The sequence below is a fragment of the Syngnathus floridae genome, chromosome 5, assembly GCF_059516105.1.
Source record: "Syngnathus floridae isolate MCC-2025c chromosome 5, RoL_Sflo_1.0, whole genome shotgun sequence".
NCBI classification, from domain to species: Eukaryota; Metazoa; Chordata; class Actinopteri; order Syngnathiformes; family Syngnathidae; genus Syngnathus; species Syngnathus floridae.
In genome coordinates, this window is record NC_142417.1 from 136,322 (window position 1) to 154,228 (window position 17,907).

At 58.9% G+C, this 17,907-nt stretch overlaps 3 protein-coding genes across 10 annotated transcripts; 1 reads left to right on the forward strand and 2 right to left on the reverse strand.

Annotated features, from left to right (window-relative positions):
• The first annotated feature begins 364 nt into the window (after window positions 1-364).
• c5 (complement C5) lies at window positions 365-10,224 on the forward strand. The gene is made up of 42 exons (XM_088377105.1): window positions 365-567; window positions 1,340-1,469; window positions 1,541-1,606; window positions 1,739-1,892; window positions 1,991-2,061; window positions 2,323-2,420; window positions 2,486-2,568; window positions 2,727-2,817; window positions 2,894-3,002; window positions 3,082-3,214; window positions 3,282-3,397; window positions 3,492-3,680; window positions 3,750-3,947; window positions 4,014-4,229; window positions 4,368-4,517; window positions 4,576-4,702; window positions 4,779-4,844; window positions 4,909-5,109; window positions 5,186-5,270; window positions 5,331-5,553; window positions 5,670-5,906; window positions 5,977-6,037; window positions 6,099-6,188; window positions 6,313-6,525; window positions 6,617-6,692; window positions 6,768-6,926; window positions 7,018-7,123; window positions 7,207-7,378; window positions 7,449-7,573; window positions 7,669-7,749; window positions 7,812-7,964; window positions 8,038-8,100; window positions 8,155-8,239; window positions 8,315-8,354; window positions 8,468-8,570; window positions 8,644-8,718; window positions 8,791-8,896; window positions 9,196-9,279; window positions 9,362-9,451; window positions 9,571-9,663; window positions 9,814-9,952; window positions 10,009-10,224. The coding sequence occupies exons 1-42, from the start codon at window positions 497-499 to the stop codon at window positions 10,145-10,147; spliced, it is 5,067 nt and encodes a 1,688-aa protein (XP_088233231.1). The 5' UTR covers window positions 365-496; the 3' UTR covers window positions 10,148-10,224.
• A 2-nt stretch (window positions 10,225-10,226) lies between these two features.
• Window positions 10,227-14,271, reverse strand: tti2 (TELO2 interacting protein 2). 8 transcript variants are annotated; one of them, XM_088377125.1, is made up of 10 exons: window positions 14,204-14,271; window positions 12,602-13,060; window positions 12,349-12,524; window positions 12,212-12,278; window positions 11,980-12,108; window positions 11,803-11,895; window positions 11,556-11,737; window positions 11,324-11,467; window positions 10,738-10,906; window positions 10,227-10,643 (listed from the first exon to the last, which is right to left on the reverse strand). In XM_088377125.1, the coding sequence occupies exons 2-10, from the start codon at window positions 13,040-13,042 to the stop codon at window positions 10,464-10,466; spliced, it is 1,581 nt and encodes a 526-aa protein (XP_088233251.1). In that variant the 5' UTR covers window positions 13,043-13,060; window positions 14,204-14,271; the 3' UTR covers window positions 10,227-10,463. The 8 variants fall into 8 exon arrangements, with proteins under 8 accessions (XP_088233251.1, XP_088233244.1, XP_088233247.1 ...); XM_088377118.1 differs by having other exon boundaries at window positions 14,106-14,237; XM_088377121.1 differs by lacking the exon at window positions 14,204-14,271 and adding an exon at window positions 13,633-14,057 and having other exon boundaries at window positions 12,602-13,056.
• A 182-nt stretch (window positions 14,272-14,453) lies between these two features.
• On the reverse strand, window positions 14,454-17,662 carry ak8 (adenylate kinase 8). The gene is made up of 15 exons (XM_088377131.1): window positions 17,537-17,662; window positions 17,015-17,139; window positions 16,840-16,924; window positions 16,690-16,739; window positions 16,524-16,634; window positions 16,380-16,448; window positions 16,222-16,303; window positions 16,067-16,138; window positions 15,804-16,001; window positions 15,601-15,723; window positions 15,347-15,436; window positions 15,140-15,281; window positions 14,984-15,052; window positions 14,766-14,865; window positions 14,454-14,675 (listed from the first exon to the last, which is right to left on the reverse strand). The coding sequence occupies exons 1-15, from the start codon at window positions 17,631-17,633 to the stop codon at window positions 14,574-14,576; spliced, it is 1,515 nt and encodes a 504-aa protein (XP_088233257.1). The 5' UTR covers window positions 17,634-17,662; the 3' UTR covers window positions 14,454-14,573.
• Between the last annotated feature and the right edge of the window lie 245 nt (window positions 17,663-17,907).

The window sequence follows — 17,907 nt, forward strand, 5'->3', positions numbered from 1 at the left end:
CTCTCTCTCTCGCGCTCTCGCTCTCTCTCTCAATGGACATGGGGAGAAGGGCGCTCTTATTGGATTCTCGATCTTGCTCGGAATGCTTCCTTCGGGCTCGTGCACGTGGACTCAATCGAGTCGACCGTTTCCATTGGACGCTCGCTCGCTCATTCGCCTTCCGCCTCCTCTGCCGCTCTTGGCAATCAAGCGAGCCAGCCACAATCCCAATCGATATGTTTGCGCAGTGTCCGAAAAGACCAAGTCACCTTTGGCCGGACTACTCACGTTCACGCCCGCCCGCCCGCCCACGAGCCACAATCGATATGTTTGCACAGTGTCCGAAAAGACCAAGTGGACCTTTCGACCCTGAGTGAACACATGCGGGAAGTTCCACTGTGCGTGCATTTGTGCCGTGATAAAAGTCGTGCGCGTGTGCTTCAAGAGCCTCACTCTTGATCTTTGTCTTGTTATTCGACGACTTCTTCATGACAGAGTGAACATACATGTATGCGGCATGAAAGCGTGTGTGCTGTGTTGGTGTGCGTGTTGCGTGTGGTGGACGGTGAGCGCTCAGCAGGCCGGAACGTGAGTGGATTTGCTTCTCTTTCCATTTATTCAGCTCAAATGGAACCTTTTCTTATGGATTTCTTTGTGGTTGTTGCTTTTCAACGCTTGAGTTTGTGAATTGAATGGATTTCCTCTTTGAAAATTAGATGTGGCTCATTCAACCAATAACAGTAAAGATCAGTGTCACTGGCATTTTCTCTTCTTTTTTTGACTCCGGGGTCCGTCCCCCGTTTGAGAAAAGTGAGTGACGACTCCAAGTTTGACATTTGACTGTAAGCTAACCGCCGTTCTGCTCTTGAAGCGGAGAAGGAGGAACAGCTTGGCACTGCACGCCATTACGCCAGGCAAGACTGCCTGGAAAAGTGGATCCGTTTTAAGCTTTTGGGTCTCCAAGCAAGCAAGCCAGCAAGCCAGCAAGCCAGCAAGCCAGCAAGCCAGCAAGCCAGCAAGCCAGCAAGCAAGCAAGCAAGCAAGCAAGCCAGCCAGCAAGCCAGCCAGCCAGCCAGCCAGCCAGCCAGCCAGCCAGCCAGCCAGCCAGCCAGCCAGCCAGCCAGCCAGCCAGCCAGCCAGCAAGCCAGCAAGCAAGCAAGCAAGGAGCGAATGTTCTCAAATCTTGGCTTTTATTTTGATCAGAGAAAATTGGCCCCCAACAATGGTGACTGCATGGCATAGAATTGCTAGTCGCAATTCAATTGGAAGCCTTTTCTCACACCTTGTGTTCCTTTTGATGACATCTTCAGACCGTGAGCCAATGGCGGCGTGCAGTCTAGTCTCTGCCATTTTTCCTCAGGTACCTGGTAAGCGCCCCCACGGTTTTGCGCCTGGACGCGCTGGAGACGGTCCTGGTGCAGATGTTTGGCTTCTCCGAGGAGGTCAGGGTCTACGTTTTCATCAAGACCTCCATGGCGCCAGACCACCAGGTTCACTCGCTCGCTCAAAACGTTTGCTCGCTCGCTCGCTCAGCCGTGCCGACTTGAACTCCCTCTCGCAGGTTCTGTCCCGTCATGTGGTGACCCTCAACACCCAGAACCAGCACCAGGCCATCGCCTCAGTGAGGGTGAGCGAAGTTGGCTCGGCTCCTCGGAATGACTCGCAATTGTCGGACCAAATCGGAGGCATTTGTCAGGCGCTCGCCATTTAGTCCCGGACGCTTGACCGCAATCGCTCGCTGGCTTCTTCTTGTCTTCAGATCTCGTCGGGGCAGCTGGACAAGACTGTGGATCATGTGACCCTCCACGTCCAATCGGTGCAGATCAACCAGCACGTGTCCCTTCCCGTCAGCCGGAAAAACGGCTTTTTGTTCCTTCAGACCGACAAACCTCTGTACACACCCACTCAGAGCGGTGAGGCACGAGCAGATGAGAGCGAGTAGCTCATCACGTGTTGCGCTGTGGGCGGAGCCTCGGTGACATCACTTCTTTGTTCTGGGCTCGCACTGTAGTGAAGGTGCGTGCCTTTTCGCTAAACCAGGAGCTTCATCCGGCCAATCGCAGCGTCTTCCTCACCTTCAAGGTGGGCTCGCTCACTCACTCACTCACTCACTCACTCACTCACTCACTCACTCACTCACTCACTCACTCACTCACTCACTCACTCACTCACTCACTCACTGCCTCTCTCACTCACTCACTCACTCACTCACTCACTCACTCACTCACTCACTCACTCACTCACTCACTGCCTCTCTGACTCACTCACTCACTCACTCACTCACTCACTCACTCACTCACTCACTCACTCACTCACTCACTCAGCGTCCAACCGCCCAAGCAGGATCCCGATCGTCAGACGGTGGACGTGCAGGAGCTGTTGGACCTGAACAACGGGATCCCATCCATGCAGAACCCCTTTAAGATCCCCATCAGACCAAAGTACTGAGTCAGGAACCAGAACCTTTCCAAGGATTCTCAGACCTGATCTTGCGATGTCATTCCAGGTTGGGAATCTGGTCCATCGAAGCGTCGTATTCGGACCTCTTCAGCACCAAAGCCACCACGTATTTTGAGATCAGAGAATACGGTGAGACAGGCTCCGCTTGATGCTCTCCGATTGTCATCTGGGTTGAGGTCCGGGTCCGTAGTCTCTGGTCTATGACCTGGGTCCAGGTCTCTGGTTCAGGTCCCGGTCCAGCCGTATGGGTCGGGTCCATGTCCTTTAAGACGTTTGTGTGTTGTCAGTTCTTCCCAGTTTCTCCATCGTGGTCCAGCCTGAAGTCAACTACGTTAGCTTTGGGAACTTTCAACGTTTCTGCTTCAAAGTGGAGGCCAGGTGAGGAGCCAGCCAGCCAGCCCGCCAGCCTCATCTGGACTATGTTGACCACCTTGACCCGTGGTCCCGCTCTCAGGTATCTTCACGGCGGTCCGGTTTCTTTGGGTGAGCTCTTCCTGCGCTTCGGCTACGTGAGCCAGAAGGAACGTCCGGTTATCATCCCAAACTCCGTGACCAGGGAGAGAGTCAGACCTTCTCGTTTTTCGTCTTTGAGTTGCTCTCGCGCTTGTGTTGACTTTTGCTGAAGGCAAAAAATGTGTTCAGTTGTCGCCATCCGGTGAGGTGGACGTGTGCGTGAACGTGGACGAGGTTTTGTCCAAACACGATGGAGCCAAAGACCTTCACGCTCTCGTTGGGAAGTTCCTGTATATTGCTGTGCTGCTCCAGGAGGAAAACGGTATGCACGCGCACGCGCACGCATGCACGCATGCATGCTGACGCTTTGGTCCGCCCCCACGACTCAGGTGGTATCAGCCAGGAGGCGGAATTTTCAGCTGTGAAGTTTGTCAAATCACCTTTCAGTCTGACTCTGGTGTCCACACCCCCTTTCATCAAACCCGGACTTCCTTACAACATCCAGGTGATGCCTGCTTGACTCATTACCGGGCCCGGGAGTGCGTGTTGGCTCACCCGCTCGCTTGCTCGCCCGCCCGCCCGCCCTCCCTCCCGCTCAGGTTCTGGTGAAGGACCACCTGGAGCAGCCGGTGAGCCAGCTTGCGGTGCGTGTGTCCGAGCAGCGCGTGTGGAGTCGTGACGGAGAAGTGGACGTCAAAGTGTGCCCCGAGCACGGGCGCAGCCAAGCGGAAGGTCTGGCCATCTTTGTTTGCAACACGCCCGCCACGGCCGCCAAGGTCTCGCTCACGGTAAGCCACCCAAACTCGCTCCCGCGGGAGTGGACTTTAAGCATTTCCAGCCCCCCCCCCCCCTCCCAGTTGGAGACGTCGGAGCCTTCCCTACCGGCCGCCAGTCAGGCTCGTCTGGTTGTCACGGCGGCGGCGTACGAGTCTCCCAACCGCCGCTACCTTTACATCGACCCGCCGCTGTCCGGGCGGGACCTCCAGGTGGGCCGCTTGGCCAACATCAAGGTGTACTCTTCTGCCCACGTGCCCGTCGACGCGCTCAGCTTCCTGGTGAGGACGGCACGGCCAGTCGCTCGCTCGGCGCCCTCCCTTTTACCCACGTCCCGTGCCTCTCAGGTGCTGTCCAAAGGCAAGACGGTCCATTTCGGCAGCCGCGCCTCGGTCGCCGGCAACGACTACCAGCGAACGCTCAGCTTCCCGGTGACGGACGCCATGGTGCCGTCCGTCCGCCTGCTGGTTTACTACATCCTGCACAGCGGCGGGGGCGCGTCCGAGCTGGTGGCCGACTCGGTCTGGCTCAAAGTCAGCGGCGTCTGCGTCAACGGACTTCGGGTGGGAACCCCGGCGCCTGCCGAGTGCTGGTCCGCATTCTTGTCCGGGAGTGTGCTTGTGTTGTGCTGGCGTCATTCAAAGACCTATGTGCTCTTGAAGACTGTGTACGTGTGCGTACATGTGTGTGTGCGCCGACAGACCGAACTGTCCTCGAGGAAGCAGGACTACAGGCCAAAGGAAGACTTGCAGCTGGACGTCCGCACCAATCGGAAGGGGCTGGTGGCGTTCTCCGCTGTGGACTCCGCCCTCTATCGCCTGTACCCCAACTATAGAGACCCCGTTTCCACGGTGAGCGCGCCGCGGCCCAGGAGGAAGCGGCGGGCCGGGACTGACGGCATCCTCTCAGGTGCTGCGTCACATCGAGCAAAGCGACCGAGGCTGCGGAGGGGGCGGCGGCAAAGACGCGGCCGACGTCTTCCGCTTGGCCGGCCTCACCTTCATCACCAATGCCGACGCCAAGCCGACACCCGGGGGTCAGTCAGTCGCCGACCGGCCACTCAATCGTCGAGCGCCCGTGCCACAGTGTGTCCGTGCGTGCGTCCGACGCAGGTGCGGCGTGCACGGCTGCCGTGCGGAGCAAACGAACGCTGACGGAAGAGATGAAGCGCAACAAAGGCAAGAGGCGGCGGGCGGCCGGCCGTGTCGGCGGAGCCTGTTTGTTGATCACCTGTGTGCGCAGCGGCTTCTTTCGGAGCGCTGAAGCCCTGCTGCCAGGCCGGCATGAAGTACATCCCCAAGAGCGTGACCTGCCAGCATTTTGCCCAGCAGAGCATCCGCCGGACGCCGCATCACGCTTCCTGTCGCCTGGTCTTCACAAAGTGCTGCGAGTTTGTCCAGCAGCACCTGGAACGAGAGCAGAGGCTGATCCTGGGCCGCCACGGTCGGTGGGCCCGTCGGCTTTTGTCGCTTTGGGCGAGAGCCCGCCCGAAGCTAACGTAGCGCGTGCGTGTGTTTAGACATGGGGGCCGACTTTGACGCGGCGCCCTCTCTGGTCAGGAGTTTCTTCCCCGAGAGCTGGCTGTGGGAGGTCCAGCCCAGCAGGTGAGCAAAGGTCTCGGCCCGACAGCGGTCTTTGACTGGCAACCGGCCCCGTTTGCACAGAGGAGGCCAGATGTCCGTCACCCGGGCACTTCCCGACTCGCTGAGCACGTGGCACTTGAAGGCTGTGGGAATGTTCGGCGACGGCATCTGCGTGTCGGAGCCGCTGCGGGTGTCGGCGCAGCTGCCGCTCAGCGTGGACGTGCCGCTCCCTTACCAGGCGGTCCGCGGCGAGCAACTGGAGCTGAGCGGCTCCGTGTACAACCGGCGGGCGGAGAGCGTCACGGTACCGGAGAGCGAGGGGCCTTGGCCGGTACCGTCGGGCTCCAGGCCGCTGCCGCAATGGTTGCCTCTCTCTCTCTCTCTCTTTTCTCTCTCTCTCTCCCTCCCTCCCTCCCTCAGTTCTGCGTCACGCTGACGGTTGGGCCGCAGGTGTGCCTGCTCCGGTCCCAGCCGGCTGCCGGGGGGGCGGGGCTTCGCTCCACCGTCTGCCATTGGAGCCCGCTGCCGCCCAAGGCCGTGGCCAAGGTGTCGTTCGCCCTCATGGGGCTGGAGGCCGGAGAACACACGCTGACCTTCGCCCTGGAGACCCAGAACCAGGGAACGCAGGATGTGCTGGAGAAGAAACTGCGAGTGGTGGTAGGCGCTCGCCAACGCCGCCAACGCGCCCGGCCCACGCCGCCAATGACGGCCCCTTTCTTGTCGGTAGCCCGAGGGGGTGAAAATGGAAGATTATTCCGGCGGCGTTTTGGACCCACAGGGGCTTTACGGTAGGCTCAACGCGCTGGTTTCCCATCCAGGCCGCTTGATACCGTCGTCACCGTCTCGCAGGTTCCGAGAAGACGACGGTGGTGCTAAAGAACCTGCCGCCGGCCAACACGGTTCCCAACACGGCTGTGGAAAGATCTCTGAGCATCACCGGTGAGATTGAGATGTTTTTCTGATCAGAGAGTCCAGCCTCCCTCAGCGTGCCCGCATTTGGTTTCTGTTGCTGTCAACAATCCAAACGGGTCACCAGAGTGCGTTGCGTGTGTGCGTGTGCCAGGTGAAGTTCTGGGAGATGTCTTGGCGGTGGTCCTGGACCCCGAAGGCCTCCGACAGCTGATCAACCTTCCCGGTGGCTCGCTGGAGGCCGAGCTGGGCAGGGTTCTCCCCGTGGCCCTGACGTACCAGTACCTGGAAACCACCGGCAGCTGGGTTAGCCTGGGCGGAGACATCCAGACGAACTCGGCTCACCTGAGACAGAAAATCAAAGAAGGTTTCTGAGCTGTTTGCTTGAAGTGAGCTGGACGGGAAGGAAGGAAACGCTGGGGGGGAAAAAAGAAAGAAAATCGGCGTGTGTATTTTAGGACTGGTCAGCATCTCTTCGTTCCGGCACCGAGATGCCAGTTACAGCATGTGGACCAAGAGGGAAGCCAGCACCTGGTCAGAACCCGCACACTGAGGCGCGCTCACGCATGCACGCGCAGGCAGGTCACCTGGCCGTGCACGCTCTGTCAGGCTAACGGCGGCGGCGGTTCGGACCTTGGCCTCCGTGGACCCCGTGCTCCGGGTAGACCGCCAAGCTCTGTCCGAATCGGTGTCCTGGCTGATCCGCAACGCTCAGAACCCGGACGGCTCCTTCTCAGACGCGTCGGCCTACAGAGCCAACAAATTCATGGAAAGTCCCGCCCCGCCCCGCCGGCGGACGACAAACCAAGCCGGCCGGGCGTGCTTTGGCCAACGTGCGCTCCTTCTGTGATTGGCTGCAGGCGGAGGGTGCGGAGCCGATGGAGCGCTCGCTCTACCTGACCTCACTGGTCCTCATAGCGCTATGTCGGGCGAGCGCCATCCAGGAGCGCGTCCTGCAACTCAAGGTGAGCGCCCTGGCCTCCCTTTTCCGACGGATGGACGGCAGCCAATAGCAGCAGCGGCGGCCCTCTGCACCTTGCCGCTTCAGTTCCACGACGACAGCATGCACTCCGCCGCCGGCTACATTTCCCGCCACGCCGTGACGGTCAAGAGCGTGTACGTGCGGGCGCTGGCCACCTACGCCCTGACGCTTCACGACCCCAACGGCGCCGCCGGCGTCACACTCTTCAACAGCCTGGAGACGCTGGCCAGGCAGAAAGGTGCCTACCTGCCCGCCTGCCTGCCTGCCTGCCTGCCTATATGCGTCTCAGCGTGTGTGTGCGCGCGCAGGACATCCGGTTGTGCTCAGGTACTGGCAGGAGTCCGGCACCGCATCGGAGTGGCTCAGACCCGACCGAGCCAGTGGCCTGACGGTGGAGACGACAGCCTACGGGCTGCTCAGCGCGCTGCTGAAGGTGCCGGCCGGCGTCCGTCCGTTCGTCCGTCCGTCCGTTCCTCTTTCCCGCTGGCCGTGTCGATTGACGCGCACGCCACTCGTTCCTGTTTGAAGGGCCGGATTCCGTACGCCAACCCCATCGTGTCCTGGCTGACCCAGGATCAGCACTACGGGGAGGGGTTCTACTCACTGCAGGTACCCCCTCCACGCAATGCCCGTCTCCAGACGCTCCACTTTGACCCTGGCGCTTCCAACAGGACACGGTCTTGACTCTGGAGGCTTTGACCGAGTACAGCCGGGTGGTCCCTCACGCCGTCCTCGATCAGGACATCCACGTCCGCTACGGACGAACGAGAACGCTGACTCGGGTCCACCTCAGCCCCGGGCGGCCGGTGGCCACACCCATCCAGGTGAGAGGGAGGGGCTCGAGACACCAAAGGTGAATCGCCTAGAGACTTTTTGGTGAGCGCTCTTTGTCGTCAGGTGTCGGGGAACGACGACATCATCGTTTCCACGGGATTCGGGAGGGGCGTGTCCAGCGTCAAGGTGGGTCCGACTTTGCCCAAGTTTTCCCGCTTGGGCTGAAATGTTGCTTGTCAGATGAAGACGGCCTACTACCAGATGACGGCGCCCTCTCGCAACTGCAACTTTGAGCTGAGCGTCGAAATTGTCGGCGCGGATGACGGTAAGCTGTAGAAAATGGTCGCCGCCCTCGCCCTGGCTGTTAATCGTTAACGTTGCCTCTTGTCCTCCTCTTCAGGCTCAAGCTTGCATGAACCTCACCTGTCCGCATGTGCCAAGTAAGACAAATGGGTCATTAGCCTTTGTGCTTACAAGCCCGCTAGCGTGCTGGAGCCGATATTTGCTTAATATACTCAAGATTTTTCTTTTTTTTTTTCTTTCTCACTTGCAGGTACAAGCCTCCTCCTAACGAGCTGGTGACTGAGTCGGCCATGACGGTGATGAAGATCCAGCTGCCGACCGGCGTGGAGGCGTACCTGGAGGACCTGAGACAGGTGAGTCCACCCCCTCCCCCAGAAAAAACAAAAATAAAAGCCAAAATCCCTACCCTGCTACCGAACCTGCCAGTTCCGAGACGCCCTGGAGCCCGTCGTCTCGCACTACGAGCTTCAGGGCAACACGGTGGTCATCCAGATAGACTCGGTGAGCATCCAAACGGCTACCCTAGCACATTCCCGTCACCCCTGCGTCAACTCTTTGCCGTCTACCGTCCAGGTTCCGTCCGATGTCTTTCTGTGCGTGGGCTTTCGGATCCGCGCTGGCTTTGTGGTGGGCGGAGCCGGCGACTCCCTGCTGACTGTTTCTGAGCCCCAGGACAAAGGTGAGAACATCCGCGGTTGGAGAAAGCTTTGAGCTCCGTGAAGGCAGCTTCCTGGCTCTTGCTGTTGAAGGACACACACACACACACACACACACACACACACACACACACACACACACACACACACACACACACACACACACACACACACACACACACACACACACACACACACACACACACACACACACACACACACACACACACACACACAATGACTGTCATCTCCCCCCCTCCTAACCAAGTCCCCTGAAAGTCACTTCTAGCCCTCTTCTCCTTGTCATGTTGCTCGCGTGCAGGAAGTTTGTGTAGCAAAAGCTTCTCCTACAAGGAGCAGAAGCTGCTGCGCCTCTGTGTGGCTGACCAGTGCCAGTGCATGACAGGTCGGTGACTACCCTCGCCGACCGGCCGCACGAGATGGCTCGCCAGTCCAGCGTATACGACCGTGTCACGTTGTTTCTCTAGCTGCTTGCGCGACCTACCGAGCCAAGCCCGACCCGACGTTGAGTGCCGCCCAACGCCTCCAAGAAACGTGTCAGCCTCACATCAAATATGGTGAGAAGGCGGCGGCGGCGGCGGCGGCAGCGGCGGCAGCCCCCTCCGCGCCCCGGCAGCAGCAGTGTCCCGCTCTGCGGCCCGACACTGGCGTGACGTGGTGTCTACGTCCTTTGCAGCTTACAAGCTGCAAGTCAAGTCTTCGCACACAGACGGAGACTTTGTGATCATCACAGCCAGCGTGCGCGAAGTCCTCAAGAACGCCGACGCAGGTAATTCAAGGGACCACGGGAGCTTGAGGGAGGACTCAGTGGCCCGCATCAGGCTTGTCTAAAAGTCTGCCGACATGATCCAGGTCAAACTTGCGCGTGGTCATGAAGTTACCGCGATGGCCGTGTTGTGTGTCCCATGCTATTTGTTAGGGTTCGAGGCGTTGGGATCTGGCTCAGAGGTGGAGCTCATCAAAAAGGTCACATGCAACCTGGTCCAGGTGGAGCTGGACCAGCAGTACCTGCTGATGGGATCCAGTGGGTCCGAGCTGCGGGCGGGCCGCGTGTCCAGGTGAGTGAACGCGCCCTAAACTTAACACCCCCACCCCCTCACGATGCTGTCTCCAGGTTTCGCCTGCCCCTGGACACCGACGCCATCCTGGAACCCTGGCCCGTCCGATGCGAAGATCCGGCCTGCTCGGCGCACACAGCCAGCATGGACGAGTACGCTCTGGACCTCCAGCTCTTCAGCTGTCCTAAGGCCTGATGGCATCCCGTGATGTCATCGGCGCTATCGTGACATAATTGCTGGACCGACACCATGAAATGAATTTGATATTGTGACATTTGGCGTTGGTTTTTTTTTTTAATTATTGAAAATAGCCTTACTATACAATTTTGAGATTGATAGTAGCACCTGGATGCTCGGGAGAAGGGAATGGGTGAAAAATACTTCAATTTTTGGATCGATATCCTTGGTTTATCGAATTTCAATTGACGAGCTCGCGCCGGCGGAGGTCAAGAGCCGGCCAGCGCCAGAGGAGGTCAAAGTCCGAGCCGGCCGGGCTTGTCGGGAGGAGGCCTCACTCGGGCGTGGCGCTCGGGCACGCGCACCAACGTGCCGACGCTTCCGCTCGGGTCCAGGCGCCGTCGGAGCAGACGGGGCAACGGGATGGGCTCTTGCCGCTCGCCGCGGTTACCGTCGCTAGGAGACTCGCCACCTCGGGAGCACAACAGCCGGCGTCCACCTGCTCCAGCGCGCACTGACACAAAACGCTCGTGTTAGCTGGAAACGGCGCCTGCCGTACACGTGCGGCAAACAGAAAACGCAGACGCACCAGCGTCGCGTTCACCTACCTGCAGGTGTCCGCGGGCGGCGGCATCCAGCAGGGCCACGCATCGGGCGGCCCGGCGGCCGAGCCGGCGGCAGACGTCGGGGCGGAGGCGGGGCTCGGGCCACTCTGCGTCCACCAGCAGACGCAGCAAACACGGGAGCCACGTGGCGATGGCGCGCGCTGAGCCGCAACTGCCACACTTTTCCACAGTCAAAATTTTCACAAGACGCCTTTTGGCGTTTCTTTCACACTTTCTGAAAAGGACTTTGAAGCAAGCATGGTGGCTGCGAGTTTGGCTCAGCACAAGCACACGTTTGTCGTCATTGCGGAGGCTCGCCGCTCTTTGCGTCAATCCGAAAGTTGCATTCAAAACGAGTCGAAAACGAGGCAAGGACTTTTTTTTGTTAGATGGAAACGCTCAAAGTGGCTCAGGCAACCGGGACTGAATGAATGAATGAATGATTTCAGACAACAGTTAGCTCGGGGCGCTAACGCTACCGACGGGCGGGCGCCCTATCAAAACTTCTTTTTTCCGTTTGCTTGCGCTCAGCAAATTGCTTTACAAAGTCATTTCAGAAGCAGCAGAGAACGGCCAAAGCGAGTCTGACCGTGGCCACGCCGCCGTGAGGATTTGCCAGAGGGCTTCCAGGGCGTACAGTCGGCTGAGCTCTTCGAGGCCGTCGCTGACCTCCAGGTAGGCTGGCACCACGCGACTCAGACGGGCAAAGTGGCGACACGCGCTCACACCCATCCTAAAGGCACAGGGGGTGTGAAAGGGCTGGGCACGCACGCACGAGCGCGCACGCACGCACGCACGCACGCACACGCAGGCAGGCACACCTGTGCAGGTAGGCTGGCAGCGCCTGCGCGTAGACTCTCCTGAGCGCCACCTTGTGCTCGGCCTCCATGCGCGTGAGCAGCAGGCGCAGCACGCGGTGGTGGCGAGGGGCCGCCCCGCGGGGGGCTGCCGAAGGGGGACTCTCCAAAACGGCCAGCAGGTCCAACAGGCAAGGCAGGAGCAGCTAGGCCAGGTGAGGTGAGCGAGGGTGAGCACGGTAGCGCGGGCGTTACCTTGTTACCTCGTTACCTGCATGACGTCGGCGTCGGTGCCGTGCAGATGTCGGAAGAGCGCCTCGTACATGACGTCCGCCCGGTTCAACGCGCGCAGCTCGCTGGCAGCCTGCCGATTGAGCGGGAGTGACAAAATGGCGCCAGCCGGTCAGTCAGGCACAAGACATACGGCCGGCTGAGCGTGCGCTCCCACCGTGTTGCTGACAATATGGTGCAGGCAGCGAATTCCCAGCACGCACTTGTCGCCGCCTTGGTGGTCGCTGAGGAGGAGGGCGGGGCCCAGGAGGCGGGGCAGCACAGGTGCCAGGAAGGGGCGCGGCACCTGCGCACGCACACAACGACAGCACTCAAGGCCGGGCCGACGGGACGCCGGGCGCGGCGGGCGCGGCGGCCGGCCGGCCGGCCGGCTCGCCCGCGCGACCCACCCGCAGGAGCGTCCACGCCAACGCCGAGTCCACCTCATCGACTTGGTCGCACTGCCGCCGCGCTTCCCTGAAACGCGGGCGCTCGTCGGTTAACAGCTTCCAAAGGAGCGACGTGGTGTGACGGCGGGCACCCTCACCTTTCGAGCGTTGGCCGCACCACATCCAGGACCGCCCCCAGGATGCCGGCCTCGCCGTCAGGCCCGCCGCCTGTCAGCATGTGGGTGGAGTCTAGCCAACCTCCCGCTGCCAACAATTGCGATTCCAGGCGGCCACACGCCTCTCTGGAAGCACGGCTGGTCCACGCTCGCTCCTGCTGGCGTGGACGACAGTTCACACACAAATGGGCACGCACGCGACATGGTTTGTCGCGTGTCTAATTGTGAAACTGACCTCCATGTGCGGGGCAGCAAACACACACACGTGCGGGGCCAGGGCCAGCGTCAGGGTCCGGACGCGCCGGTCAGGCCCCGCCGCTTGCAGTTTAGCCAGCAGCGCTTGCAGGGCAGCAGCCACGGTGGCCACATTGGACGCGTAGGGATGCGGCGCGGGGACGTCGTCGGGCGGCGGGGCGGCGTGGCTGATCAGAGCGCAGACCACCGAGACGTACAGCGCCTCCGGTCCGCCGGCCGGGCCCAGCAGCCAAAGGGGATCGGCCGCTCGGAGGAGCCGGCCCATTCCGTGGACCGACAGACTTGGGTCCGGGGGTCGGCTGACCAAACGCCGCCGCAGCTCAGGTAGGAGCGCGGCGACGGGTGGGAGCGAGGCGGAGGAGAGGGGCCGCTCATCGTCATCCAGCTCAAGCTCATCAAACAACCCGGAAAAGTCCGTCATGGCTGGCTGGCCGGCTGGCTGGCACACACACACACAAACACACAAAGTTAGAGGGTCACACCCATACTGTTGTCTTGTGACATCGTTTACTCTTCAAACTTTTGTTTTGATTTCATTGACAGCTTTCACAGTTTTCGAAACATGGTGCCCAAATTACACAATTTCCTCGCGCGCTCTTGATGACGACCGAACAAAAAGAGGGAAGCTGGACCTGGAAAGGGAGAATTTCGGAGGTAGAGCCACCCGATGGCAAAACTATATTTTATTCTGGGACAAATCGAGTCCCTGGGTACAAGACTACATGGTGATTGATAATCGTGCAGTTGTGGATCAACCGCTCCACCGCTACAGAATCATTTGGATTTTCACCATTTTAACCACCGAAAGGCCAAAATCCATCTTTAAATTCGATACAAATTTCAGATTGGAAAGACCGCACGACCCAAAAATAAGACGCGTTTAAAAGTCGTACTTAGTTTAAGCACATCAGCGTGGCGCAATAAATATATATACATTCCTGTTGAGTTGACCTTTTACAAGAAGACGCTTGAAGGAAGCATTTGGATGAGGACAAAAAAGAATATAAACACCTCCGGAGAGAGAAGAGCGTCAAGGCACAGCTCCGCCTCGGGCCCAGCGTCCGTCAGTCAAAAGTGTACCCCGGAAATAAAAACAAGGCAAACGAGCTGTCCGTCGCGAAAGGTTCCTCGGGTCGAAATTGCGTCTTCAAAGTCGCAAAACTGCTCAGGAGCCATGTTATAACACCGTTTCTTAGTCAAGTCCTATTTGCGCTAGACACCTACAGCTCAAACGCAAACATGATTGCTACCATCGGCTTTCTTGTGGCTGTGGAGCCGACAATCATTCGGTGGTCTCGTTTACCGCTTGATGGCGCCATCGAGCTATTGAAGCGCCGCGCCACGCCGCGCCAAGGCACGCCACTTTAAACCCCGCTTGCCTTCAAAGAGTCACGCTTCAGTTCACCATTGCTACGGATGAGCATCAACACACGCACCCCCCCAAACAATCAAACTAACAGACTCGGTAAACTGACATAACTTACTAACAAAATCAAGCAGGGAAAGTGAACAGAGACGTAAAACCAACAACAGGATTGACCGACAAAGACGTGAAACGGAAGACCCGTTGACATGAACACACCGACAAAGACGTGAAACAAAAGACATCATGAACATCATTAACCCAACAACATCAACGACCCGACCGGGAGTGGAGTGACACGCAGACAGGACTTAAATACGAGACGGGTAACGAGAGAGGGCCAGGTGACTGTGATGAGTACGTTGATTGGGAGTTGACACAGGAAGGGAGGGGAGGGGAGGGGCGAGTACACACACGCGGACAGAAACCATGACAACCTACAAATAATAAAACAACCGGGGACGAGTCGTGACATCAACAGGCATGGGCACTGATTTTATTGACATTGATTGGACAGCTCCAGAGATTGATAGAGAGAGAGAGAGAGAGAGACAGACAAACAAACGTTGAACTGCAGTTTGCGTGTGTGTCAATGTGCGTGTGTTTGGATGGTGAGTTGTTTGTCTAAAGCCTCAAACACACACTGGGGATCCTGATCTGCATCCACGTGCACGCCATCTGGAAACACACACTAAACACACGCGCACGCACATACAAAGCTCAATGCCATTAATGAAGATGGATCATCAGTGGATCAGTGTGTGTGTGTGTGTGTGTGTACCTGCAGGCCTGCGGTGTGTGTCCTGTACACACCGAGCGCTTGCGTGACACTACGTGTGTTGTCAAGACATTGGCTGACGTCGCCGGGTGCCGCGTGGACGCTGAACAAAAAGTGACATCACGTGACCAAATGGCTGGGTTGGCAATCGTGTTGTTTTGAGGCGCACCATTGAAACGTCGCTTCAATGAGAGAGCATTTGATTTGGCGTCGCAACTGACCTGGGATGACCCGGGGAGATTGTGGTTCTTTGTAAACAAACGTCGTCAGTCAACTCCAGGAAGAAAACTCTGCCGCGCGCACACCCACACACACAAGTCACAAAATGAGAGTTGTTGTGTGCGTGCGTGCGTCGTCAGTGCGCGCGCACTTGTAACCTGTTGGGGGCGTTGAGGGACTCCGTTAAGTGTTTGGCGTGCTGCAGGTCGCACGGCAGGTGGTGAAGGATCCAACCGCGCTGGCTGCAGTCCGCACGGTCCAGTCGCTCTTGAAAGACTTTCAAAGTGACACTTTTTGGAACTGGAAAACACACACAAATGCCTCAGAAGCCCTGGCCGTCGGAATTGCCAGCGAGCTCCGCTCACCTGTCCGGTTGTGCTGCACGTACGTTCGAACTTCTTCTCCCACTGAAGACGGGTCGGCTTCGGCCCAACGAAGGAGGTCACTGCAACAGACTGACAAGGCGACGGACGAGGCATCAGTGCGACGGACGAGGCATCGGTGCGACGGACGAGGCATCGGTGCGACGGACGAGGCATCGGTGCGACGGACGAGGCATCGGTGCGACGGACGAGGCATCAATGAGCGCGCGTCCACGTCGGAGTGTGCGCGCACATACCGTCCACCATCTTGTATTTGTCTGCCAGCATCTTGGCTTGAAGTCTCTTCCCTGAGCCCGGCGGCCCCAACAGGAGAACCCTGGGAGTTCGGGAACAGCGCCGAGTCCGCAGGAAGGCCAGCGCTGCACGCGCGGGCGGGCGGGCGGGCGGGCACATTTTTCAGTAAGTTCGATGCCTTCTCGGAAAACGTTTTGGTTTTGACCTTGCTGGTAAACGTCGAGCGGCGGCTGGTCGGCGTCCACTGTGGTGAGGATGTGTCGGTAGGCGGAGCTCAAGCCGGTGACCTTGCAACGATAGCGCTGCAGGTGGGCTCTCAGAGCCCCGACGTGGGCGTCGGCGCTCTTCTCGGCGCGCCGCGCCGCCTCCTCGCGGGGTTGCGCGAAGGTCTCGTGGTACACGTCTGAGCGAGCACAGGAAGCCGCGTCACGCCGGCGCGGCTCAGCCTGCCGGGCCGCAAGCAGCTACCTCTGGTCAGCGGGTCCAGCAGCCTGCCGCGGTGGCGCTCCAGGAGAACGTCTTCACCGGCCACCAGCAGAACTGCCGCGACACGCCGCCTCACGTCACTTCCAGACACGCAAACAGCTGCCCAAACAGGGGTGCCTCGCACAGAAGAAACCTACCCACGTGTTTGGGAATGACGCCGCCCTGCTGGAGACTGCGAGCCTGCAGCCGAGTTTGGGGGAGCCCGTCCAGCACCCAGCCCTGGAAGGCACCGAACGGCGCCCTCAAACGGGCGGAAAAAACCCCCCCAAATGGAAACATGATCCTGTGCCCGTACCGTGTTGAAGCAGTCAGACTCTTTGAGTCTGCCTTGAATCAAGCTCACCAGAAGATCGTCAGGCACCTCCTGAGCACGCGCACGCACAAACGCGCCTGTTGAGCCGGCGAGGTGTGGCGCATGCACGCGCGCGCATATGCGTACCTCTTGCTTGAGCGCGTGGCGGCGCGCCTCTTGGCCCGGAGGCGATGGGTCGTCCAGGAGCGTCTCCATGGTGACGTGCACAGCTCCCAGGTCGGCGCACAGTCGCCCGGCCTGACGGAGACACGTTTCGGTCACGTGACGCCAACGTCACGATGGCTCGACTCACCAGAGTGGTTTTGCCCACGGCGGGGGGACCCAGCAGGACCACCCTGGGAACTGACACGCGGCAAAGCAAATTGAACGCAAGGAGCACCAAGGTGTTAAGTGACAGCGCCATCTGCTGTTCGTTCGAGTCGTGGACGGCGAGGTGGCTGACCGTGCACGCTGCTGTCCTGCAGCAGAAGCAGAAGGTATGCGATGGGGTCTTCGGGCTGGTCCACAGCCAGGCTAGATACCATGGTCTGAGAGCAACGCGGAAGTCAAGTGACCCGCTCGTGAGTGACATCTGAGCGAGCGGCGCCATCCACGAGCAAACCTTTGCGGTGCCTCACCTGCACCAGGTGGATAATATTGTGCTGGTCGGCATAGATGGACATCTGAGGGGGGACTCGGAGGGGCTGAACGCTGTCCTCCATCATCATCACTTTGGACTCCATCGGGAAGACCAGATGGATGGCTTGGGTGAAGGAAGGAAGGAAGGAAGGAAGGAAGGAAGGAAGGAAGGAAGGAAGGAAGGAAGGATCAGTGACAGACAGACAGGCAGGCAGGCAGGTAGGCAGGCAGGTAGGCAGGCAGGTAGGCAGGCAGGTAGGCAGGCAGCCAGGCAGGCAGCCAGGCAGGCAGCCAGGCAGGCAGATACTTGATTATGACATAAGACTTGAAACGAGCCTCACATTTTGAAAAGCTCAAAGGTGCCACAAAAGACTGGAGTCGGGCTTGGCAGCGTAGCATCAGAGTTAGCTTAGCTTCGCGTTAGCACAACTGTTGAAAACATCAGCTGTTCTGGAATCTCAGAGTAGAGCAACTCAAACTTGAGGGATAGACTCCGTACTAGTAAAATTCCCATTTTTTACCTGGAAGAAAAGTCTCGCTGCTCTTTCCGCCGCGGTGGGACGCCTTGATCGTCGTCCCGGCAACTCGGCAACTCTGTCTGCGTTTGCGTAGCGTCATGACGTCACCAACATACGTCACGTGGTTGACGTACACAAGTCAACGCGTCAAACGGACCTAGTGTGGTGGTGGTGGTTGTTGGGGGGAGAGAATTCAAAGCGCAAATACCCCCGTGGGGACAAGCGGGATAGAAAATGACATTTGTCCATTCAAATCAAGTCAAGTTTATTTATATAGCCCTAAATTACAAGCAAGTTTCAAAGGGCTTCACATGTACAATAATTGACAATTACTCTCAACATCAACCCTGATCTTAAACTCCCAGGGGGCAAGG